The 26,700-nt window shown below is 47.3% G+C and overlaps 1 protein-coding gene across 4 annotated transcripts in view; it reads left to right on the forward strand.

Annotated features, from left to right (window-relative positions):
• Positions 1–362: 362 nt before the first annotated feature.
• The window catches only part of LOC149343723 (neural cell adhesion molecule 2-like), a 362,989-nt gene continuing 336,651 nt past the window's right edge, over positions 363–26,700 (forward strand). For all 4 annotated transcript variants that reach the window (XM_089546036.1, XM_089546038.1, XM_089546039.1 and 1 more), the window contains exon 1: positions 363–1,537. In XM_089546036.1, the coding sequence (XP_089402162.1) occupies positions 1,321–1,537 (217 nt within the window). In that variant the 5' untranslated portion in view covers positions 363–1,320. The remainder of the gene's footprint in view (positions 1,538–26,700) is intronic.

Genomic DNA, 26,700 nt, shown 5'->3' on the forward strand with positions numbered 1-26,700 from the left:
GTTGCGTCACAGACAAGGACGTGCATCGCGCTGTCCTGTCTAAGCGAGTGCATTTTTCGTAAAAAAAAGCAAACAAACAAGCAATAGCGGTAAGACGAAAAGCTGTAAAAGCAAGCGGCGCAAGGAGTTTGAATTTGCTTTTCATTTACTTCTTTTTACTCTGCCTCCAGACCCGTGCCCGCTGTGCGGCTCGTCGTGCCCGGGACCAGTGTGGCCCGTGGCTAGAGTCGCGCCACCCCCGACAGATGGCGCCGCAATGCCAGTGCGCGATCGATGCTTCTCCTCCCGAGCGTTGATGGGAGCGCACCGCGTCCGCGCTGTCCGAGCGCGCCCCAAACAGCCCGGCTCAGTGCTCCCGGACTGGAGGCCCGTGCGCCGGGAATATTTTCGGGACGTGCCAAGAAGAGAAAGCCGCAGGAGCCGCCGCCGCCGTCAGTGACGGCCCGTGCTCCATTCATTTCTTTTTTTTTTCTTCTCTCTTCCTTGCGCTTGCTTCGAGCTCACCTAACTCTGCGTGCAGTGAGGACAAAAAAAGGAGGATCCCCATCTCGTCCCTCTGGCTTCAGGGTGCCCCAAAACATCGCGGGAATAGCGTCCCGAAAACGTCACAGTTGGGGAGAGTGCGTTTAGTGTGTGCGTGCGTGCGGTATCTTCGTCTCGCACCAAACTTGCGGCGTCTTTCCTCTGCTGAACACTGCAGTGGTGTTGTGCAAAACTTTGTGTAGTGTGTGTGGCTCCCCAGTAAATTAAGTCGTTCTCCCATCGCAGCCGCTGATTAGTGCTTTGGAGACAGCCGTCAAGTGTGTGATCCGTCGCAGCTGACTGCGCCACTTCATTCAACTGACCAAGTTTATTATTGTTCCTTATCTGCGCAGGGGCTGCTCCCAGTGCATCTGTTTGTAACAGTGTTGAGAAGTGCGAATTTCCTCACAGCCTCCCTCCCTCCTCTTTTCCTTCTTTCTCTGCCGGCTAAGCTTCATCTTTATGACGTTTCGGGCGGAGACGCTGGGATGTGTGTGCTAGTGAGACGGTGAGTGCAGGCCTCCCGTAGACGACCAGCGCTTCTCGGGACATCAGCGCACATAGTAAGAGCCCTAGGGGAGGGGTTGTGCTCGTATACTGCTTACTGGAGGCAGGAAAGTTGGAAGAAAGAGCGTGTCGCTCATAGTACACTGCGCGTGCGGGCGTGTGGGGAGGGGGAAGGGGACTGCGTAGCTCCTCTTTCTGCCGAGATGTGCTGACGAGGCGAGCGGAGCAGTGGCTTTTCTGCCGAGACAGGCCCGACGGGGCCAGGGGGTGGGATTCGCCGTGCCGTGCGCTATGGGAACAGCGTCTTCACCTCGCGATGGTGCTGGTGGTGGTGGTGCCGCCTCCTCTGGATTTCGGCGCCGCTTCTGGACGATGGAGATGCGCGGACCTGCGTCGTCAAGCTGGCGTCGGCAAACCAGACGAAGCCCCGGTTGGACGGCCACTGCGGCATTGGGCGTTCTAGCGATCCTTTCAAGTGCGTCCGGAGCTTCGTCGATGCATTCGAGAGGTGAGAGGAGTGGAGAGGAGGAGGATGATGACGCCTCCCTTCTCTTCATTGTTGCGGGACTGTAGCGCGCTTTGAAGGATTCTGCTGAGTTTGTTGTAGAGCGCCAGTGCTCATGGTGAAACCTCTGACATTTTGAGTTGACCTTCCGCGCAGTTCTTTTGCCACAATGGACACTTTGCTGGAGGAAACAAGAGCGCGAGATGAAATTTTAATTCCATTGACCCGGTTTCATTACAGAGGGAAGAAAACAACGCAAACAATAGGATGCGTTGCAAATGCAGCTAGGTGTCAATCGCACACGTACAAAATGCGTTCATTCACAATTTGTTCAGAAAATCTTGCCCATAATTTCCACAATTTTCGCTTCACTTTTTACCGGGCACCTTAGGATTCATTGCGGCCGAATGTGGTCCTTTCATATTTTTGCTCAGAGGCTAATAGTAGGTGCTTTGAATGATTTTTTGAAACATAATGCTTCAGGCATTAAGGAAGTGTGCTAAAAGAGCGCCTTCACATTTTGGAAAAAAGAGCAAAAATGATAGTAGAGGTGGCGTACTGATTTTGTTTTTTCCCCCACAAGAAGCCGCATCACCCGGAGCAGACTTATTTGTTTCTTCCTTGCGGCGCTCAGAATCGCGGTTGCATAGAGCGTCGTTGCGAGGTATACCTTCTTCAACATAAAGGGGTGCTTTGGTTTTGCACGGAACCTGTTCTGTGCAGGGTGTTCAGTAGGAAAAAATTACGTTACACTGCTCGAATCCTCCTGCCATACAGTTTTCATTTCTCTAGCCCCGAAATTATAATTCATGGCAGATGAAGAATCTAACAAGTTATACCAAAATGCTTGCTTTCCGCTGATGTATACTTGAGTAGCCATTTGTCTTGTATTTGATGTTGCAAGACTATTTTCTCGCAAGCAGTAGATAGAAAATTACACTGCTTACAAAAAAGTAGAGAGTTCAAGTAGAGCTTAACTAATTGGTTTGTGAAGAGTAGCAATTGAAAATTCCAGAAAACAACTTCGAAACAGGCGCTGTGCGCGAAAATCTGTCGCAGAAATTTTTTTAGCGTTTAAAAATGCCTGCAAAAGGCTGTGGAAGAATGTGTGAATGGAATGGTCACTACAGCCAGTGTTACGCTGTTCTTTCACTCGGGGCAGTACATAGAACGTACATAAAAATCTCAAAAGTCGTTTTACTCTACAGCAAGCTGAGTGTGATTTTGCACTGTTTTGTGGAATACCATTTTTGGCGGTTAACGGCACTCATTGCTGTGTTTCAAGTCTATGGACGGGGATCTAGGCTTGAACTCCTCGTGCTTGGTAGAAAAGAAAAAAAAAGGAATCTACTTAGTAGAGGCAAATTAGTAAGAAACACTAAGAAAACAACTGACACCATTTCAGAAAAGTGCAGAAGTGGGCAGCACATCGATATAGCTCGATATGAAGCAACTTTTTAAAACTTAGCCCCCCACCCTCGGAAAGAAAGCTTCGCATGCGCCATCTTGATAGAAGGTGCGATCAGGTTTGTTGGGAGCAGCAGGGCTAACAGTTGTTTAGTTGAAAGTGCAAAGAAGCAAAAAGTTTTTTTCGTGTAAGGCATGCGCCTTTTTGGGGACTGTGCAAGAAGGGAATAGAAGGAGAGGGCTTATATCGGGTGTTCCGCGTAAGGTGAACGGAGGAGAAAGAAGAAGGGGGGGGGGGGGGGGGGGGGGGGGGGAGTATTCACGCACTTCTTAGCCCTTCTGCGGTAGTGAATCAACAGGGGTTACCAATGTATTTTGCTTTTATAACTCTGAATTTTGGTGCACACTTCACCTTTCATGGCGTAACTGAACAAAGTGATACAGACGATGATGCAGTGCGATTCTCCTGGTGAACTCGCGGATGCATGATGGCGGGCGTTGCAGAAGGGCACTGTATTGACTGAATCCACAGGATTGCTTTCGCCCTGCATCAAGCGTTTTCTTGATACACCAGATTTTTCCACTTCACAAATCAATTTCATGTTGCAGAACTTTTTTAAATTGGTTATTGCAATCCAAATTTTTGTGAAAGAAATGGCTATCTCCGAAATTATCTGTGTATTGCGAATGTCGTCTATGGCAGGCATAAAAACTATTTTTCAATGTGAAGGCAATGAAATGCACTTGCTACTTCTTTTTTCTTGTTCATTCGTTGCTTATTATGCATACACTGTCAAAAAAAAAGTGCTCAGGAACACATCGACGGATGGCGATGGCGATTATTGCGCTATGTAGCTCTTCTGCGGGCACAGTTTTTGTTAACCTGGTTGCAGTGTCCCTCCATATGAGCAGCATTTATACTAAGTGTTCACAGAAAACTACCTGCTCTTGTAGAAAAATCCTGCAGTCTTAACGAATGGCGGTGGCAGTTTGTTTTATGGTGTGGTGTTTTGTTTCGCGGCTTTTTCCTCCTCATCTGTCTTTTTTCGCAGGAAGGTTCATGCTATGAGGAACTAGTACAGATAGTCTCGCCCTACGAAGGGAATGAGGCTGTATGAGGAAGGAAATTTCAGCTTGGCACCTTTCAATTTTTGAACAAGAATCAGCGGCCGATGTTTTTTTGTAAGATTTGCGAAAAAAGAGCCGGCGCGACTGAACTTCCTGGGGACAACTTGATGATAACGCCTTGAAAACATGGTCTGAAAATTCCTGGAGCAGAGGCGACGGCGTGACAAAAGCTGCTCGTCCGCTTTGTCTGCGTTGGATAATGACAGCAAGCGCAAGACGTAGTTCACTACGCCTATAGGAGCCTTTGGTGAAAGATTCGCAGGTCAAAATATTTTAACCAAACTTTCCATCCAACCAAGCTCCTCTGGTGCAAATGTTAATGAAGATTGTGTTTAGTGCCGCTTAAGACACTAACACAATTGAGGGCGCCTATAATGCCAGGAGCTATATCTAGCTAGGATAAATTTTTTGTTGTTTTGCATATAGAGCGTTTTCCTTCAGGCGGAGCATATTTTATATATTCAAGAACCGGAGCTCTTGCCTACAACTATAAAAGCCGACCCAGCAGAGCCTTTATAACGCGAAAACACATTAGCTGAACGAAGCGAACTCGGTGGGTAAAAATAAAAGGAATTAAAAAAGCATCACCTGCATATGGGTTCCTTTTCGCTTAAATATAGATAAAGTAGTCTACTTCAAAGCGCGCCGCTAACGGTGACAGCAAAACGCAGGCAAACAGGCCTACTATAATGTTTGCGAACCCGCCGCTCGGTCTCTTGGTTTTTGCGCAACATTTTTTTTTTCTGGAGTTATACCTTATGTGCTCGTCTACGCTCTCCGAACGGCCTCTTTTGATACGGAGCATGTTTACAACGCGAGCATACGGAACCTAGTGTGTGGCGCAAAGAGCCGTTTTTATTTTGAACTATCTTTCATCTTTTATGCGGAGTTCAGTGCGGAAAAAGCTTTTGCGTGGTTGTCATTCCTGCGCAAGTAGGGTATCTAGCTATCCCGTGCTTATACCGCTCGACTAGTATGCGTGGACGGATCTAGAGTGTTTTAGCTTGTTTTGCTTTTCTACCCCGCTTCTTTACCCAGGCCAGCTCGCTTCCCGGGCTACTCGGGAAAATGAGAAAATTCGCTGCGAGAGAGCAACGCCTGAACATAAACACACAAAAAAGAAACTCAGAAGAAAATATTCGCAAACACATACACGTAATCACGAGGTATATAGGTTTGCATTATTTTGATTTTCATGTAATTACCCTGAAATGTGTATTGAGATCGATTATGAAGAAATTTTGATGTTCAACGAAAGAAAAAACCATGTATCGGCCATTATTGAGAATAGCTCATTAATATGAAAAATCAACAGGAACGGCCTGAGCAAGAAGCAGTTCTCGGGTGGCTTTTTTATTTTTTTATTTATTTATTTATTCAAATACCTCACGGGCTCCGACTGGATATTATGTAAGGGGGGTTACATAACTGGGGTGGGAAACAGAAGCAAGTAGAACATGATTATTTTAACATCGTTATACAAATAACAAGCAACCAACCAGAAAACAGAACTAAATTGAAAAACTAAATTGAAAAACACACGACAGAACACACTTCAGGAAAAAGCACACTTCTGAACAAAATGCTACTTATTTTTTCTTTGAAAATAACATAATCTGTGATGTGAGCAATGTTGTCAGGAAGACTATTCCAATAAATGATTGCACGGGGCAGGGCTGATGAGTTGAATGCAGTGGTCCTTCCCGAAAGGCGTTTAAAACTGAGGTGATTATGCAATCGCTGAGATGTGCGGGCCGGTTTTGAAAGGGGTAGTGTGAAGGAATGATGGCTGTAAACAATTTTATGGAAGATGCAGATAAGAGCTATTGTTCTGCGAGATTCTAAGGATGGAAGGGATAACGAAGCCTTAATGTTAGTTATACTAGAATGTCGGCAATAGTTGCGAGAAATGAAGCGAGCGGCACGAGCGGCACAAACAAAAACCTGTAAACGTTTTTGTTTGTAATTAGCGTACGATCGCCGCATGCTCACAATGGCGCCTACTCATCGAATGAGCAGGGGACATCACCATTACTGAACGACCTCCACGAGTTTTCAAAAACAGATCGGATATGCAGAAAATGAATGGCCGCAAAATTGATCTATCCACATTTATCTTTTGCTGGAAGGATTTGCAAATGGCACTGTCTTCAGGCAGTTTTTTTTTTTTTGCATTAGGCTAGGTTTGAGATGTTTCTTGTTGAATTATAATCAGATTATTTTTTCGTCTAAAGAAAATTAAAATGTGCTGGTTTTTCATTCATCGATTGGTGGAGATTATTAGTATGCCATCGAACTGTCGATAAAAAAAGATAAGAGGAACAGTCCACAAATAATTCTCAATATTTATTCATTTATTTTCAGAGTATATCATTAAGATCAGTCTAGCTTTTCAGATCTTGACGATAGTGGATGGATCTGTTTGATGTGCAGCTTGCAAAACATTCCCTGTAAAGCCTTTCTGTTCTCCCTCGTTGTATGCAGGTCAAAATGATGTGGGCTCATACGACAGTATATCTTGGGCTAATACATACATGGTAAAATTTCTCTACTTCTCGACATATCTTTGAAAAATGAGAAAATTAAGCAAGGAATCAAACAGAAAAAAAATAAGTGTGTAAACAAAGAGGGCTTCTATCGGTTAGCATAGCACGTTCCTCGCGCAAAACCGCCATGCATAGTACCATTGTGAAGATTGTTCGGAGAAAAAAAAAAAACCTTCAAATGAGAACGCATTTGTGACCACAAGTTTTCGCACAAAAGGAAAAAAAAAAAAGCAGCGCAAATCATGTGTTCTGCGTAAGTCAATTTCCGAAGAAAACCTTATTGTATCAATATGCAGAGGCCATCTCATTAAAACTGAAAGGAGGATGTAAAAAAAACACACAAAGTAAGAGAGAAACATCTTCAAAACAAAGACAGAACGTATGGCACCAGATATTCGCTCAAAGAAAAAAAAAAGACTAGCTGAGGTACAGCTATCAATTTTATTTGATGCGCACTGTGATGCCAAGATTAACAACGTATCTCTTTGTATCAACGCAATCACTCGGTGCGCCGTATTTTCCCCGTCCCGTTGGCTGAAATATATTCCCTCGGGCGTCGCGAAGGCGTGTTTTGTCTTTTGTTGAGGCACTCGGCATGCTTTAGCGTTGTCGGTGTATTTCTCGTCGCGCCAGATGCTCGGCGTTTCTAAGTGGCTGACCCACTTTCGGAATGCCCCGAGGCGGTCTCAAACCGGGATCCCTGCCTCGAAATAGGCTCACGCTCTCTTTTAACAGCTGTCGACGGTCGCCACGTGTCGACTTAATTAGGACGTCGCACCTCCGTACAACAAAGGGGTGGCGCAGTACGCAAAAGATAGGGAGGTACGAGAAACATTCCTTGCCTCTATTCTCAACCGTCGAGACCCGGCGGCCGCACAAGAGCCGATCTCCTCTTCCACATAGTGCAGGAGACAGTCGTTTAATAAGGGTAAGGTGCGCCGCTTGTGTCGCGCAACCAGTACTGTATGCCTCGAGAACCAAATCCTTTCAATTATTTTATTCCCATTTTGGAGAAATAAAGAAGAGACTAAGTGCGAAAAGGGCTCGCTACGAAGATATAGATATGAAAGAAGACAGCAGTCAACGAAACCAAGGAATATAGGGGAATATTTATATTGTTTTATTTTTCAATTTATGGGGCTGATCTGTTTAGAAATTAATAGTCTAATATTGTGATAGTGTAAAATAATGGCACGATTGATCTCAAATTGATCAACACTGTTAAAAAATAGGAGCATCCTATACACTGTTTGGTTTCGATGACTCTTGGCTTCCTGCAGGTGTATGTCACAACAGCACTCTCCTCCCTCCTCCCTCCCCCTATATTCTGCTTTCTTTGAAGAGAGGGGTGCATCCCAACCCGCCAAGGTCTAGATGCCTGTAAAGCGCGTGCTGGGCGTTTATTTCTTTTTTTTGCGAGCCTTACCACTATAGGGGCAGTTCCTAACATTCAATTACTCAGCCGTTAATTCACGCCGCTGTTACTGAAGTTTTCAAACGTGGCAGCGACCACATGACATCGTCTGTTGAATGCCGGCCAGCTTGATGCTGATGGGCACAATTATAACATATTTCATTTCGTTAAGAAGTGAACTTGGCAACGTTTCAGTTTTCGGTTCTTGCCATGGTAGGAGTTCACGGAAGTCGCTCAGTGCTGCTGATCAAGCGGTCGCATATACTAATGTTCAGCGAACTTTCCTTCCTTACGATAAGCCTTTGGTAGGGTTGTAGGGCGTACAGAGAATAAAATGAATTAAAGGCTTTGTTGTGGGTCTGGAGGAGGAGAAACGGGCGTTGTCCGTTGTTCGGCGAGGGTAATGTAAAATAGAGAGAAAGAGAGAAAAGAGCGGAAATGACGAGAGAGAGGGCGTACAGGGACCGCGTTGTCGGCGCTGTACGACGCTGCCACCGCTGAGTGGGCCAGTTACGCAGCCCGCATGCCAAGCGGCGTCGCCGAAGGATGAGCGGCGGCAAAGCCGGGGGAGTTCGGCGGCTTCGGCATGCCGCTCACGGTGCGCCCGTACTGCATCATAGGCGGGCCGCCGACGCCAGCGTGGCGTCGACGGCCGACCTTCGGGGGCTGTGACGCACGCAGCGTCAGCTCGTGAGTTATGTAGGGTTCGCATCCACTGACCCACTCTCTGCCATTCTCTCTCTCTCTCTCTGTACGCTTCACTCGTAACCGCTTTCCACTTACTGTTCCCGCTGCATTGTGTACAGTGCCTCCCTAACGAAATCACACGAATTTAAAAAAAAAAAACGCCACGGCCATGCCTTTTTATTTAGGGGACAGATCAAGGATCGGAAGGAATGGGGGGGGGGGGATCCTGACGGGAAAAAAAAATTTTGCATAGAAACTTCTTTTCTGCATGAAATGGTACTTCTACCCTTTGCTCTATCCGCGCATGAATGACAGCAGTTGCGCAGTTGCACAAGAGAGTTGTGCCGACATTTTAAAACATTACTTTCTATTCGGAATGAATCGAAGGCGCAGGTTCGCGTCCAGAAAGAAGGAGCGCTGTACGGAGAACGGGACACGGTATGACACTCGCACTTGGCTCTGTCTGTGCTCTTTAGAAAGACAGAACAGTGGAAAACTGATAAAAACTGCAACTTGCGGGATACTTATTTTTGCGATGCTATGGGGTTTAACTCTTCTGGGCGCTACGAGCACAGTTGTGCACATAGCGAACTTGCAGCTTATTCCGTAAGTACACTACAGCTTGCTTTGATTTTTTTGTTTAAGATAATTTAAGTGCTCTTCATAAAGGAAATGAAGTATTGTTTTTAAGTTCTTTATGAATGTTGTCGATAAAATTTCTGAAAACAGTCAGATGCTTCGGCTGTTCCAGTTGGCAGATTTGGTCGCCTGTAATAATATAAATTTTTTTCATGTAAATCTTGAGTCATGTGCATCCTCCAAAAAAAAAACAAACAAACGTGATCCGTGGAGCTTATATTTGAGAAATTCTGGTTTTTTGATGTTAAGATTTGAAACCATTGAGGCGCTGGTACAAAATTTTGTACATGCCAAAAAAAAAAAAAAGCGAAAGTAGCCTTTGTTGCTTTACGTCCCAAACGCCACTAAGAGGCTGCTTCCAGGTTTACGTAGACTATTTAGGCTGGTTGGTTGGTTTCGTTTTTGAGGAGAGGAAATGGCCCAGTATCTGTCTCACATATCTCGGTGGACACCTGAACCGCGCCGTAAGGGAAGGGATAAAGAAGGGAGTGAAAGAAGAAAGATAGAAAGACTAGGTAGAGTCTGCTTTTCTGCACAGAAGTAGCGAGTGGTGCATAAAATGGTTTGATATTATGTGCAGGCCCTGGAGAAGATTGCATATATTGAAGACAGAAGAGTTTGGCAGACAGAGGTAGTTGTTGAGGTCAACTTGGACGGACTGTAAGAGAGAGAGAGAGCGGAACATTAATGTCACAACTAAAAAAAGAGTGAAGCAAAACCTGGGTCATCCTTGCGTTCGTTCTTGCTGGTGCAAGCAATCGTGCCTTCGCGGTGGTTAGGTTAACATTACCTTAGTACGCTAGTTTGAAATCAGGTTACCCCTCCTGACAGGTTATAATTCGCCTCGCTAGATAGAAAGCAGGGGTTGCGATTCTTGAGAACCCAAAGCAAAATAAACAAAGATTGAGGAGGAGCCTAAATCCTCAGCCAACGTTTTGACAAGAGGACTGGTCAGATGAAAAGATGTCCTGTTGTAGCGGACTGAAGCCAGGCCTGGATACTTGACCATTCTGTTTTTGGAATGCCACTGCACAATACTGCCTAGCAGCGGTGGCCTAGTGGTATGAGCATCCGCCTCACATATGCGGGAGGTACGTGGTTCGATCCCTAGTGCCGCTGGGTAGCCGCCGATGATACCGTGGGTACATCTTTTCCCCTCGCCTGGTGCTCGGCCCCTCTGGGGTGAAATGTTTGGAACTTGGGTCCTTGACCCCACCTTGAGTCGAAGAAAGAAACCTTGTGCCATGGGGCTCTTTGGCCAAAGCTGACTTTGCGGAATAAACATCCATCATGTTCATAGTCTGGAGAAAGCGCACCGTTGATTATGCGAATAGTGATTTTGAAATACGAATGCAATTAATTTTTTCCTCGGCAGTATTCAAGGAATTTTAAATTAAAGTATTCCAAGTGAAAATTGCTAGAAAAAAGAACCCAAGATTTTCGATATTCCTCCGGTTCCGGCGCCAGTTCGGACTTCATCTGGGATGAAAAACTGTCCTGAATCCCCATTGTTTACGTCATGGGAGCATCTACTTGAATGCCAGTCGTACAAGGCTTTAGATGAATTTCAAGTTTCGTGTTTTCTACATTCTATGCATACGCCGACTATTTCGAAAAAAAAATCGCATACAGCTGCCATTGTTATAAAATTTAGAAGAACTTCTTGTTGGGCAAGTTGGTGCATTGCTTTGAAGGAACCAAGTTGCGCTATAAAAAAGACAGCCACAGGAAAACGCCAAGGAGACAGACATTGCGCTCGGTCTGTCTCCTTGGCTTTTTCCTGTGGCTGTCTTTTTATAGCGCAACTCGGTTCCATTGTTATAAAGCTGTTCACCATGGTGAAAAATTATTATTTAAAAGGCGAGGCCCTTCAATGAGTCGTTGTTGGTCTCTCATGGGTGGTTTATTCGAGTTTTAAAGCGATTACCAAAATGCATAAGAAAAATGTAAAAATCTCTACTAGCGACCAACTAGTTGACAAGGCCTCGCCTGTTCCTTTTAGCGTAAAACCCGCCTTTTGAAACTGTTGCCAGCTTTACCTTTTTTTCCAAACGACCGGTTACGTCATTAATTGCTGTTAACATTGAACGTGTTGCAGGTCACGTGAGTCCTGCAGTTGACTGTGAGTGTCGTTTTCGTCGTTGACACCTTCCAGTACAATGTTCGCTGCTATCATTTGTGCATAAAAGTATATGGCACGTCAGCATGCTTAATGCGTCGGCAGAGAAACGACTGGCTTCGATTATATCCATGCGCGAACGCAAAAGAACGCCGCTAGCTAAAGAGGCGAGCCTAGTGCACGATTAGGCTAGTAATTAGGAGCTTGGAATTAGTGATTAATCTAATCAGAGTAATGTTCCGTGTGTATCAAGGAAAGCAATTCAGACCAGCAAAAAAATTACTCCTATTCAGCAATAGACATGGTGTCAGGTAAGGTGTTAGGAGCATGTCGTGAGAGCTCAGAGTCCGTGAACGCGTCAGCTGCCTTCCTTATTGGTAGCTTCACTAAAGTTGCTAGCTTTTGAATGGAATCGATCAGTTAGTGTTGCAGCTGACATTACGTTGCAGCATGGGTCTGTTCTATGTACGCTGCATGGCAGTGATGTTATGCGGCATCATAATATATGGAGGTCCGGAAGGAAGTACGCGGAGCACGGTGATGTTTTGCAACGCTCTCCACCTGCTGCCTAATCGAAATTAGGACACATTGCATGTACAGACAGTTAGTTGCCTTTGGCGGGGTTTTTTATGAACGTATATTTCATCATTTATAAAAGAAAATGAATGACTGCACGTAGTTCAGGATAGTGTATTTCGCCTATTTGCAGCCGCACTTGAAGTTCCAGCCTTCAGTGTTGGAAGTTCCAGCCGTTAAGTGTCGAAGCGTACAGGTTTATATAGCAGAGAGGGCAAAAGGACGGCAATGGAAGGGAAGGATGGGCTCGGCCGACTGGGCTCGAACAGCTCGGCCGCTAAATGATTCTGTAGTAACCAGTTTCCATTGCCGCGATGGGGCAACGGAAATTGGTTACTACAGAAAGAAAGCAGCCAATGATGTTATTATTAGACTACCGAGTGAGGCGGAGCATAGGGAACGCTCAGTAACTAATGCATGAAATATTCTGTATGCTTTCTGCATACACGCGTATACAGCATAGAATTTGAGACAGAAATGGCAATAGGGCTGCAATAAGACGTACACAAGAAAGACTGACACAGGACAGGTGCACGTCTTATTGCAGCGCTACTACCATTTCTGTCTCAAATAATGCACCATCTAGCCCAAATTGACGTTCTTCTAAAACAGCATAGAATATTTAATTTTTTCCCTTAGTACCGAAACAAGACCGCATTCTTTCTTTCGGATATTGGCTATGTCTAACGACACATTGACCACTATACACACATATATAGAAACAATAACTCGTTCAAGGCGAACACCCGAAGGAAATGTCGTTGGATAAAATGAATAAGCCAAGGGCAGGCGCCTGATTCAAGTGAAAGAGAGACCCCTTGCATCGGGAAGCACGTGCGCGCCGTAGAACAGGCAAGCATCTGTTCAGGAAGGAGCGCTCAGAGTAGAGAGCACTTCTCGGAAGCAAGAGCGACGCGGCGCACGTGATACGTGGCCCGCTGACAGCTGCGCGTGTCGTGTTTTCTCAACTCCACGCACGCCTCTCCTCCGGCAGGGGAGGAGGTTGTTCTTGTTCGCTCCCCTTCCATTGCTTATACCCTGTCGGTCGCTACTTGTTTGTTTGTTTTTCGGGTTGATCTGATTGTTTGCGAAAGCCCCGGCACTAAAATAAGTTCAGATCTCGTATGGACAAGAAGGCGAAACGAGTGAGCGGGAGGGAATGCAAGTACAGAAAGTGAGACCGCAAGTTTGACAGCTCCCAGCCCGTGAAGACGTTGGCGTGTTGTACGCTGGCGTGTAGGGCAAGGTGTTGAAATGAAAACAAAAAAGATGCTACGTGGAGGGGGAGTGAAAGATGGAAGAGGTCTGGGGAGACTCCTACTGCGGCTTATATTAAGAAGTTTCCGGAGTGGAAGGCCAAAATGAAAAGCAGTGAACAGGAAAAAAAAAGCGTCGGTGGCTTTTTGCACTTCTATTATTTATTTTTTGCCTTCAAACGCCGTCTCGAACATGAAAGGAAGCAAGGGCAAGCCAGTCAGCCACCTCTCCTCGTCGCACCGAGTGTGGACGTGAAAAGGAACGCGTGTCCCGGTTTTCGGCTTGTCGGCAAAATAGGAGAAATAAAAAGACAGAAGGAAAAGAGAATAGGGACAGAAGAACGCGACAAGCAGCTCTGAGGATCGGCACGTCAGCGCAGAGGGGAAAAAAGAATTCCGCACGCACGCGTGCTCACGCGCGTGCTTTGGACAGCCACCCCTGGCCGCATTGGAGCGTGCGTCTGGGTGAAAAGGGAGATCACCACAGCGACGACAGAGAGAGAAAGAGAGAGAAGAAATAGAGCAGGAGACGCCGACGGCCAGCAGCAGCAAAGGAGTGGCGCTTCGCGGCGTTATGCGCCGGCGGCGCGTAGGTTCGGAGAGCTGGCTGGCAGGGTGGTGGAATGGCACGCAGACTTTCTCGTAGCTGCTCCCGCGAACCGCGCTGGCACGCTGCTCTGTGGGAAAGGCTCTGGGAACTGAGCTCCTCTCTGTAATAGAAAGGAGACCGGCGGTGCATCTCAGACCATGCAGAATGCGACTTTTACCCTTGCTCTCTCACCATCTTTCTGAAGCTGAATGCGAAAGCAACGAGCCCGTTCTGTCGCCAGACCATGAGCGTAGACCTGCGATTGAAACCTAACCACTGGAAGGTGTTCTGGGAAATGAAAGGTATATGAAAGCGGTGGAAGAATCCTCGCGTTCCTGATTTTTTTTTCTTTTACAAGGGTAGATGTCAGGGTGCGAGGCTGTAGCGCGAGAGAGGCATTGGCCAGACAAAGAAGGTACACAAACTACCAGGTCAGAATAGTAAATAGTGATCCTGGCTAAGCCCTTGAACCTTTGTTGGGTGTGGCTTCGTCTGCGTGATTTTTCTTTTGTGCTGCAATTTCTTGTTATTTGTGCTGCATTGCCGACGTTGACGGAGCGCCAGATTCAAAACTCTAGATGGGATTGACTCCTCGCTTTCATATTCCGTTGTAGTGTCTGTTCGAAGACCACGGAGCCCCGTGTTCTACTAGCAGACTACAGACGAGGTTTGCTCGCTAACAGTGAGCATTAAATGTACCCTGACGACAAATAAATTCAAGTAAGGTTTGGTTGTTTGTTGGTTAATGTAGGGATTATCTGTGCCAATTTAGATGAAGCAGATGCTGTCAAAAGCATAGCAGCTTATTCGAAAGGAAGACAGATTAAAAGGTCTACAAACTGACGTGTCGGGACATCACTAGACAATGCTAGACTACTAGTGCAAACAAAAGCTAATATTTTTATTATACGTAAAGCAGCGCGCATGAAGGCCACCGAGGGCAAAACGAAGATGAGACAGGAAACAGTGCTGATTTCTTTTTCTTCGTTTCGCCCTCGGCCATCTTCATTGGCGCTGCTTTACGTATTTCAGGATGGGTCCACTAGCCCAGAAAAAAGTTCTACTTGAATATTTTTATCTTTGTATTGCCACCCGAAAAATTATGCATTAAATGGTGACGGAAGCGTTACATAAGCGCGACGTGGATGGCTCCCGCCTTGTTGCCAGAGCGCAGTTTGAAAAAACACTTGCGCACACCACACTTTTGGTCACAATCCTTGGAGCTCCAAGGCATCATAGATTGTGCTCATCGGCCAAAAAGATGTGGAGAGGTGAAAGCCGAGAGGGGGAAGGGTGGGGGGGGGGGAGGGGGGGGCTGCGGACGGGGAAATGCGTGCTCAGCTAAAGAACCTTGAGGGATCCCGTCGCATGTCATCTTTCCCGGCAGCCAGCCAAAAAGGAAGCAAGGTGAGAAGGGAAAATAAAGCGCGAGACGAAACAGAGGCAAGGCGGTGGCGGAAACGACCTTTCCGGCGAGAAGCCGCCGCTGTCGCACATTTGCGTTCCTGCCATCTTCTTCTTGCTGGCGCTGACTCGTTCACTGGACGAACATCAGCGCTAGCCAGAGGCACGCGGGAGGCGGAGAGGGGAAGGCGCGGGAAAGAAAAAAAAGGTGTGTATGTGTGAGAGTGAGGGAGAGTGGGGAGGGTAGAGAGTGTTTGAGGTAACTGCCGACGAACGTCGACAGCGACGACGAAAACGTGCTGGAGCTGCAAAAAGTGGCCCCGGGCAATTCATGGCAGCTGTCCGCGGCGCCATCGCGGCTCCCGGCAGCCCGGTCTTTTGCCCAGCTCTGGTCCGAACCGAAGAAGAGAGAGAGAGAGAAATGGAGGAGGAGATATGCCGGCTTAAAGGCTGCCGCGGAGCGTCCGGCAAACGGCGGCAGTGGAGGCGTCGGCGGAGCACGGGTTGTCGCCGGCCCCGGGAAGGGATCGCACCATCGCGGCAGCTGACGCTTTTCTTTCGTTTTCTTCTTTCTTTCTTGCTTTACCTTTCTTTTCTTCATTTCCTCTCTCACTCGCTCGTTCTCTGTGGTCTCCACCGGTTCGACGGCCGCTGGTCGTCATTCAGTCGTTGTTCGTCTTTCTGCACCGCTCTTTTTCTCGCACCTATTTCCCAAAATGGGGCAGTGTAGATTCTCTTCCTTCCTCGTTTTATTTTGTTTATTTTACGTATTTTACTTCGCCACTCGCTTCGCCGCGGCAGTGCGCCTCACCTTGGGTTCCCTCTGTACGTCTCGCTATTTCTGAAGGCCTCCATGATGTCTTGCGCAACGCAATTTCTTCTGCAGCCTTGATGGCTGTCATTTCGCAACGCTGTGGCTTCAGCCTGAATCTCGCTTTCTTTCTCCACAGTTTCGTTATTTCTTTCTTTCCTCCCCGTCACTGATGCGCTCATTCCTTAAAGTTTCAAAAAATACCCCTCACGAGAATTTTCCCTTTGTTTCGTTTTATTCAGCTGGGTTTATTTTCTCCTTCAGCATTAAGCTCCGCAACTTTACTCGAATTGGCAGGAGAATTCTAAAACCTTTTTTTTTGTGTATGGCCAATCTGTGTCTTTTAGGTACTGTTGTTTAAGGAGAGAAATTTTTGTCGTATATAGTTTTTGGTAGCATTTTTTGTGTTCGGTTTGCTTCATACAGGTATGGTAACTTTTGTCCACACGTATCTGGCCGCCGGCGCTGGCGTTTCTCGTAAGGGTCATTTACTGCGTAGGCTGGCATTTCATCGCTTGTTTTTTTTTTGAGGATTCTAAGCCTTAAATATTTCTTTGCTTTGCATTCCGACTGGCCACCTCCTGGTCGCCTATGTGCCAACGGTGGATTCTGGACGAACGCATTTCTTTGCGCACTTATATTCTGACCGACTTCCTTCTCTCGCTTTACATGTAATACCGTGAAAGAACATCTTTATCCCTTTCTAACTGAAAGCAAAATATATTTTAAGAAGCAAGTTTCTTGGGACAGCCGGTCTTACATGCCCCTTTTCATTTTTTTGCTTCTTCTCTGCACCCTGCGTATTCGTTTCCGCCATCATCGAGAATAAGTGAGAACAAAAAAGCGACCCCACAGAGGTAGTTTCCATCCACAGCCACAAGAGGGTTGCTTGAACGCGCTCCGGCGCACACCTCTACGAGGGCCCTCCTCTACATATGTCTCCTCACCTCTGGAGGCGACTGTTGGCGCAGCTCTTCTCGTTCTTGGTGGCAGAGGGAAAGGGCAGCACCGGGAGGCTGGTAGTGGGGAGAGGGGTCACCGGCAGCAACAAATCGACCTTCTCTCTCCGTCTTTCCGCACGGTGGGTGCTTTGAGGGGCATGGCGCATTGCGTCGCTTCGTGCAGTTTGCCACCCCCCTCGTGCGTGTCTTTGTCTCTGTCGTCGTCGTCGTTGTAGCGCCGTTCCTCTCTCTGTCGCAGGTGCTTTTGACGCAAAGCGCCGCGAATGGCCACTCGGGAGGATTTCGGATGCTCCTTCCGGGTGCTTGTGTCGAGCGGGGTCCATGGCTCCTGGTGTTTTTTCTCTTTGTTGCGAGTGGTCCTTGTAACGCCGCTAGGTGGCGCTTCCTGAAGGAAACGGCGCCGCTCTTGTCTTGAATGCTTTCTCCTTGTGGCCGAGGGAGGGACGAGGAAGCGACAGGTGTCTTGTGAACGAAGTGTTTTATGCCTAACGTTATTCTTTTTGCTCTCGACATGCTTTTTTTTACGCGTACTGGAAAAGGTTATTATTGATGTCCGGATGTTGTGAAGGCACGATTGTCCTTTAATTAATCGTTATGGCAAAATAATGACTGCAATTTATTATCGGTAGTATAGACAAAAAAAAAGGAAAAAAAAACTTCTTGGCTTCCTAATCAAGAACAACTCTGTGACCTTTCTAGCTAAATTCTGCAAGAAAAAAAAACATTATTAGTGATTCATTCCACTAAACCTTTTCACAGCTGACAGCGTCAAGGACAACGAAGACATTCACACCTAAGCAAACATCTTTGTATCCTGTAAAGGTACTTTTGCCGCGGCTACAGTCTTATTGAGGCAGAGCCAAACATACGCTACAGTGGGTTATGAGGCTGCAGGTCAAGTAGCGGTTTCAGTGGGAGGTTTCTTCAAGAATGACCGTAAAAGTTTGCCGATAAAAACTTCCTAGCTTTGTTTTGTTGTGCTTGGACCGAGGTGTCGGACGTCGTGGTAGAGCCTTGTAGCCTGGGCATCGTGGCGTAGGTCCACGGGGAGAACAAGCAGCACCTCCACCAAGTGTAATGTGGAAACTCGCACAGTTAGCGTGGACGGGCACAGTTCTTGCCCCAGCGGTGCCGCTCAGCAGGCCAGCGTTCGCAAGCGCAAAACCCGAACTTCGTCGGCTTCGCCTATCTTCTTCCTCGCCTTCGTCGGCGCTAGCTGCTGGGGCATCGAACTCCAACTCTCTTCCTTACAATATATATATATATATATATATATATATATATATATATATATATATTGTAATGTGGAAACTCGCACAGTTAGCGTGGACGGGCACAGTTCTTGCCCCAGCGGTGCCGCTCAGCAGGCCAGCGTTCGCAAGCGCAAAACCCGAACTTCGTCGGCTTCGCCTATCTTCTACCTCGCCTTCGTCGGCGCTAGCTGCTGGGGCATCGAACTGCAACTCTCTTCCTTACATGTCAAATATCTTATTTAAATAAAAGGAAAACCCAGGCGGCAGAAACATTTCGTCCAGTTGCTCAGTTTTTCTTGACTGAGAGAAAAATAAGACAAAAAAATTAACTGTGCAAAATTGAGTGCTCGTAATCTTTCCTAAAGCTACGCATTTCATCAACGCTTATTTTATAATGCTCTGCTGCCGGGTACCTCTGCCTTATGATATCCGACGATTCATGCACAAAGAAACTTTTGTAAATATTGGAGTGTCTGTCTTTTGCCGTAGTTTTCTTTTCGTATTAGGACTTTTTCTTTCGAAATGGTGTATTCCCTCCCGTTTTGCGCAATCGTAAATGCCGGACATGGCGGCAAATCGTCCACCAAGGTCGAAAAATACGATTGTTCTGCCCATATTGTGGCACTTTAAACTGCATCGGAACACAGAGCTCCTAAAGCAAACAACTCGACAAACAAGCAAAAAAGGAATACAAATCTTGGGCCAAAAGCCTCTCCGCTCACATAATCTCGTATCCACGGAACAAAGTGCGAGCAGTTCGAAAGGCGAAAGATCGTGAAGGTGGATGGGAGGGTGCAGGATGTACTGGCAGTAAAGTTTCTTAATTTGCAAACGTATCGAAGCAGACGAGCCCGCGACGGCGGCAGCCGAAGCCTATCACCGCCGCTCTTTCTTTTACGCCCCCTCATCAGCGCATATTGCCTAGAGGGAGCAAGTAATAGCTGGTCCGTGGCAACGGCGGGCGATGATGCGACGATGCCGGCGCTCCTACGCGGCCGTAGTAAGCGTTATCGCGTTTCGCCGCTTCGCCGCTTCTTTACATATGCAGGGTTGATGGCTCGAGCAAACAACGCAGACCCGTGTTTGTATATACACTGCGAGATAGTAAGTAAAATAACAAGAACAGATTAGGAGGGGAAGATGAAAGAGGGAAAAGCCGACGGGGTTCGCAGCAGCAACAACCAAAGCGAATAGCTTCTCGCGATGCTTCGCGCGCTTTCTGCGGCCGCCATATAACGCGGGAGATGGGTTGCCCCGTTAGCGTACACGCGTAGGCCAGTGTGGAACGACCAATGGGAAGAGACGGCGCGGCAGCGCGGTTGGTGCCGAGAGTAGTGGGGGGCATTGTAGAGGGAAGAACAGAAAGGGCCAGTTTTAAAAGGAACGCGTTCAAAAGCGGCGCTCGTGCATGCGAGTCTTTCTCTCTCTCTCTCTCTCTCTCTCTCTCTCTCTCTCTCTCTCTCTCTCTCTCTCTCTCATCCCTTGCCTGCCTTTATTCGGCGCCGTCCCTGCCGGTGGTGGCCGTTGTTAAAAATGGCTTTTCGCCCCGGGCCAGTAGGCATGGACCGACGCCTGGCTGATTCCCCCTTGTAGGCTCGGCTCCAAGTCCGTCCTGCGCTGTGAAGCGCGGCGCTCGGCCGCGAAGGCTCATCACCTTCTCTTCCTTATCCGAGTGTTCCTCTGGTTCTTATTTTCTTGGCTGGTTGCGATGTATGTGTATTGGTTCGGGGAAGTGGTGTTGCTTTGCGGCGAAAGCAGCGAGATTTGGTGGTCCGCAAGAACGCATCCCGAACGAAGCTACACGTGTGGAACCAGCTTTGTACCACATCGACTTTTACTACTGCTTGCATGTAAATGATGATTCCAGCCTCGTTTTAACTTTTTATTTGTTTCTTTCGTGCCGCATGCAGCGTTCAGGTTAGAGTATGAAGATTTTCGAATGGTGTGTTCTTTGTATGAGGAAGAAGACGATTCAAATATGGTGCGTTCGTGGCTTTCGCTGATGCCGCTGGTAACTGCCGTCTACACATGGCCGCGTTTCCGTTGGTTCGATGTATTTAGCCTGCATTCGCGTAACACAAGTCTAAGAAATGCAGCCAGTGTCGTATACCTCAGTTAGTATTTACAATAATCGGATTAAAAATACTACGACGTCGGTGAATTCGTAGAAGAGAACAGAAAATTTTATTGTTCTGCATCACGCAGCGTTGTTCTTTCTGTACTAGAATGGAGCACTCCCGAATATCTTCGCTAGACGGCCAATTTCTATGCTTGGAGTGACCAAGAGTCTTGTGTAAAGAACTGTGAGGCATATTTATAGATGGTATATGTGTTTTTGGACGCATAAAGAATGCTGAATGCTTCGAAAATATTCCCTTCGGCTGTACTTCTTTACTCCGCTGCTTCGCTGTCAGGTTATTTGCTGCATGTTCGTTTGTCTGTTACTGCACTATACTTTACTCGCTGTATCAAACACGTGCTCAAGCTCCAGCCCAATCGAAACGTTTGGGTTAGAGGATGCCGACCTGCAACGGTAACAAAGTGCACACCACAACGCAAACCGCTCTGAAGCCAGTATTGGGAGTGGTTGAAGCGCAACATGAACCATACGAACGGTGGAACAGGGCGCTTGATGCAGCAAGGGCTCAAGGGCATAAAATATGGTTTCAGAAAAACTCTGGAGAGAATCAGAAGGAGGGGGCTTGTGGCTTTCCGTTATAAAAATAGTCTATAGACTTTCCATTTGCTTCTTATAGACTATTGCCTTCCTATAGATATTTCACTTTTTCTATTGATAGTCTACAGACTGTGTATAGAAAGATAGACCAAAACTGTAAGCTCATGAATATATAGATTGTCTATGACTGTCTACGGGATCTGTATTACTTATTTATTTATTTATTTCAAAATACTGCAGGCCTATGTGGCCCAAGCAGGAGGGGCAAACAAGCTAACAACACACAAAAGAAACGAAAAGACAACACAGCATCAGTCGGCGATAGCAAAGGGAAGATAAAAGCAACAGCATTAAAAAATACAAAATGAGACAACTTAACCAAGGAAATGTTCTTACAATGCGTTGCTAAAATTGCTATTTTGAAAAAGGAATTCTGGGAGCATGTTCCAATCGGAGATGGTTCGGGGGAAGAAGCTATACTTAAATGAATTTGTTCGTGCGAAGATAGGCTGCAGTGTGTGTTCCTTAGTGTGTCGTGTACGTCTGGTGGTAGAAGGTTTAACATAGTTAGGTATTGGAATGTTTACCTCGCGTCAAAGAATCTTACGGAGGAACAAAATTCGGTTTATTTTTCGGCGGTCTGAAAGAAGTCGGACTATTGACTATTGACTAGTCTATAGGATTTCTCTATAGAAAGTCTATGCACTTTATTGACAAATGTCTATGGGCAGTTTATGACTGGCTAAAGGAATTTCGAAAGGCTTATAAGAAAGAGAAAGTGCCACAGCCGGCAGTGAACTGTGCCGGTGCTATATGTTACTAGTCATTCGTGCCAACGACGAGAGTTCCTAGATAACTTCGCATAGCGCGGGGCCATCCGCAATGCGCACCCAAGAGAAACGCGTGCGTCAGCGCCCGGGGAGTGTTTCCTGCATAAATCATGCGATTACTGGGCAACAGCCTGAATTCTTTCTATAGCTTAACGTCTTTTTACTCTTCCGACATCTTTTCGCACGCACTTTACTCCTAGAAATGGTCTCTGTGGAAAAGCAAACTATTGTAAAACTACGAACGCATGATCAAGAACATAGAGTCATACAACTACAGAATCACATTGAAGACAACAAGAGCAAGAGCAAAGCCAAGCACATTATCGAAACGCAACATAATTTGCACACTCATTCTTTTGAACTGCAATGTTTTGAATGAGTCACATACGACCGACCTATCAGCTCTCACGTGGATTGCTGAACGCAGTGTGCAGCCATCTAGACAGATAAAAGCCTCGATCGTTTCAGATTTCGTCAAGCAAAAGATGATAGTATAGTAATGCACAAGCAAATAAGTGTAAGCATCGAGACTTGTATCTTCCGTTGGCTGCAGCATAACCTCGAAGCATCTTAAAATAACCTTTGCGCAAGGTGGCGGCGTTTTGTAAGGGAAGAGTCATCAGTGGCTTTCAAGGTTGCCTTGAAAAAAAAAGAACAAGAAAGAATAGCGTAGTGAACACGCTTACTGTGCTGAAGAAAAAGAAAACAAAATTCGTAGCGCGACTTCCCTGTGACAGAAGGGTGGAATGTGAAAAAAAAAAGAAGAGAAGCCCGATAAGTTCCTCCCCGAGATCTTAAAAGAAAGAAAAAGAACAATTACGTTGCACGGGGAAGGAGACAGAGGAGAAAAATATAAAGAAAATTATGCAATTTGTACCTTGAGCATCTAATGCAACATTTTGTAACGAAGCGCTCAAAGAGAGTTTCTCCCAGTTGCCCTCGGTTATCTCCGGAAATTTTTTTCTTTCTACTCAAACTCCTTCCTTTTCATCTTGCTCGGGGCACGGGCGAAATTCACGAGAAAAGTGCAAAGAATAACGCTCGCGCCTCCTGTCGCCCGCGAGGAGTAATTAGCGCGAGCCAAATCAGCTCAGACTAGAGGGAGAGGTGCTGAGGAGATAGGGATGGATGGTCGTGCCTCTCATTACGCGGTCTTCGCGAAACGCCGGTGACAGTGCTTGCATCTGAGTGCCGCCACAAACTAAGTTTTACCAGGAAGAGAGCAAAATAAATACAAAGTACAAGGCTTTGATGTCGAGAGTTAAAGAAAACTTTGTTTCTCGGCCAAGGGGTTCACGAAAACCTTTGAGCGTCGCTCCCTCTAGGCACAAGGAGCGACGGAGGCGACGACTGGCGGGAGACCCGGAAGCTCTGCCGAGGCCCTCACTAGATAATGCCCGGCGGTCCAGCCTGCCGCCCACCCGCGGTGCTCCAGACGCATCCTTTTGTAGGGGCCCCTCGCTGTCGGTGTCCGTTGTACCCCCCCCCCCCCCCCCCTCTCCCCCGCAGACACTCGAGATGACACGTCCCCCGGCGAGCGCTTCAGATCAGTCTCAAATAGTGGCCTGCACGTCGCGCGTCTTTCCCTCTCGCCTGCCTCTCCGCGGCGGTGTTCATTATCGAGAGTTGGCCCGCGCGTTCGCAGAGGCGGTGCTTCGGCCATTCGTCGGCGTTTACGAATTGCCAAGTAGAGGTCGAGTGCGTTCAAAGGGAAGTATATCAGTTCTGCCTAGCCTGGGCTGCCTCCATCGTGGCTGTGGGTGTAGTGACTAAGGACATGTGCCTGCGCTTTTATGCTGCATCTTTTAAAGAAAATAATATGACTTTTTACCGAACTGTAGTTTTTGTTCATGCGTTCTTTTCATTTATAGTATGCCCCTCTGATGATTCATCACGTGGGCATTATTTATTGTGATCAGAGCTTGATTACAGGAGCCCGTCGTCATGACCGCCTTGAAAGCGGGGGGGGGGGGGGGGGGGGGTAAGATGACAGCAATCGGTTGCGCTGGCCGAAGCTGCCAGAAATTAGAATCCTGACTCACAAACGGAACCTGACAGTAATTAAAATCCTGACTTACAAACTCTTTAGAGAGAGGGAGATAAAGACCTAGAGAGAGAGAGAGAGAGAGAAAGAACAACAAAGAAAAGATGCCAACTATGGCAGAAGTTACAAAGTAAGAGCGGCCATGAGGTCAGCGGACGCGGACACGTGCAGTCTTCTTCCAGTCGCTGGGTTTCCGACTAAACATATCAGGGAGAAATACCCCAGCCGTTCGTGAACTGCAGTGAAGGAATTATCAAAAAATTAACCTGCAGAAAAAATAAAAAAAAAGAAACGAATCAATGGAGATCACTTTCTCATTCCGTAGGTCCTTACCGCCCTCAGGAGAGAACAATTCTTGCAGCTGCTTGAGACGTGTTGATCATCATTCTCACTATCATCATCATCATTTCAGTTGCGTCTATGTTCGGCTAATGTCTTTTGCAACCAGCTTCAATTAACCTGCTCTTGCGCAAACTGCCGGCTACTCTTTGCCCGCAAACTTCCTAATCTTATCGTCCCCACCTGACTCGCCAATGTCCTCTGATACGTTTTGCTTGTCTTGTCATTAACTTTCTTTCCCCCATCGGGTGATCCGTTATATGTTGTCCTTGTTGCATACACTAACCATCCCCATTTCCTCTTGCTTACAGTCTAGGCTGTCACTGACTTGCGTTTCTTCCCAGGCACATTCTGCCCTCTTCCTGTCTCCCACTTTGGCACGTGTCCCTATAACGCCAGACATGGAAGCGAGAAGACGGAGCAGAGTAATTATGGAGGCTTCATGAGCACTCATGCAACCTTTCCCTCGGTTATTGATGACTATGCCCTCGTCTGCCGCGGTGGCGACATAGGCTTTTGTGCCAGTTTTTCACGAAACTAAGCTCTGATCAGTTGAAGCCAATGACAGCGGCGCAAACGAGACTTAACCATCCACCCCATTACGTACTATCGTTGACTTTGAGACTGCAGGCCACCTTTCTTATTATCGCGTAAGGAAGAAGCGTCTAAATTCGTTGAGTAAACAACTCTAGTAGCAATTACCGCTGAGATACAGCCGAGCTTGTACACGTGTCTTTGATGCAGGCTGCTATCTCCCTCCGAATGCCTTAGGCTGAATTCAGAGTTGGGCTGGTACACGAACTCTAATTAGGCATGTCCAGCCACGCTAACAGACGCACCGCGAACCCATTAAAGAACACCGAGCGAGGCCAAATATTTGCCGCAGTTCAGGGCCGCTGTGTTTCGGGCCCTTTCAAGTGCTCCAACTACTGCGCCCCTGACCAAAGATGGCGGCGCAGTGTTTGGCATTCCGGTCGCGTGGCTGGAACCCGCGGTTGCGCTAACCACAACGGAGTGAAAACAAGAAAGATCCAATCAAAAATAAACGGAGATAGGAAATGGGGGAATAACAAGGACAAAGGCGGTGGACAGGCCAGTGAGGAGTAAGGTGTGGGCTTCAAAAGGGTGCTCAAGAGGAAAGAGAGAGAGAGAGAGAAGAGTGCACGAATGGAGGGAGCGAGGCAAAGAGAAGGAGAGCGCTAATGAGGGGAGAAGGGGAGGAGGAAAGGGAGGAGTGTGTGCCGTGCGAGGAGATAAGCGCGCGAAACTTGACGCCACTTTAATTAATTCCGTGTCGGCACAAAAGCCGCGTGCGCAGAATGGCCCCCGACGACGACGACGATCGGGTGGCACTCCGACAACTCCCTCGCCTCCCGGCAGCAGGATCCTGCACACACACACCCTCGCATCCCCTACCCCTATTTTACCGCTTCGAGCTGCTGCTGCTGCTGGTTCTGTTTTCCCGTCCCGGCACACTCTCCGGAGGCTGGGAAGGTGGGGGAAGGGGGCCGGTATGGAGGCCAGCTTTTAAGCGCTGCTGTCTTTGTCACGGCGTGGCGGTGAATGGGGAGGAGAAAAAGAGGGAAATTAAGCTTGCGGCGGCGGCGGCCAACAACAAAGCTGGATGGAAACCAAAGCGCGTGGGCTCGCTTCCGCCCTGGCTCCTGGGCTTCCCGTTTATACTGTGCCCTCTTCCCCCTTCTTTCTCTCCTACTGTTCTCCGCAAGCCTCCACTCCCCGCCATTGTGAGTCCCGGCGGCGACGGCGTTTTGAGACGGCTCCTGTGACGAAGGTCGTCCGTCGCTCCACCCGAAACAGTGCGGGCTTTGAAAACCGGGATGAGAAAACAATAAGGTCAACTTTATTTGAGCTCCGCAATTTTTTTTTTGTTTCAAGTTGTTTCTAGCAATGAAAAATAGCCCCAGTGCTCGGCGCTGAGGAGATCGTACAAACAAAAGGAAAGAAAGAGAAGAGAACCAAGGGAGAGGGGAAGGAAACACGTTTAGCACTGGAAACCATGTGGCTTTCGCAATGTCGGGTTTGCTCCGTCAAGACACCGTGAACGGTGGGAGTCAATGGCTTGGTTCAGCGTTTCACTACAAAAGACGCATTTCTTGGAAGCGGGTGGCGCAAGACAATTATATCGGCTTTTGTTTAGCCATCGTGGCCCAATGCCTCCTAGCGCTCATCGCAGAAAGAAGAGCATAAATTTTTGTCAGAACGTAATGTAATATGAGCTGTATCCTTCATGGTAAAAAAAAAAGCGACACAAACTGTCGCCACAAATCACATTTCCGATATCCATTTGTGTCAGCTTGCGTATTGTTATTTTTTTAACGAAAGCCTATTCTTTCCGGCTTGCATCGCACATGACCATTTGTCGTAGCGACCGCGAGACAATGCATCCCCTCCTCGAGTGGAATGGAGGAATGCAGCCATCGTTTCTCGTACACTGCTTTCCGTCACGCAAACTTCCTACGTAGAT

This window comes from Amblyomma mixtum, chromosome 5 (genome assembly GCF_055824585.1).
Source record: "Amblyomma mixtum isolate Tamu chromosome 5, ASM5582458v1, whole genome shotgun sequence".
Lineage (NCBI taxonomy): Eukaryota > Metazoa > Arthropoda > Arachnida > Ixodida > Ixodidae > Amblyomma > Amblyomma mixtum.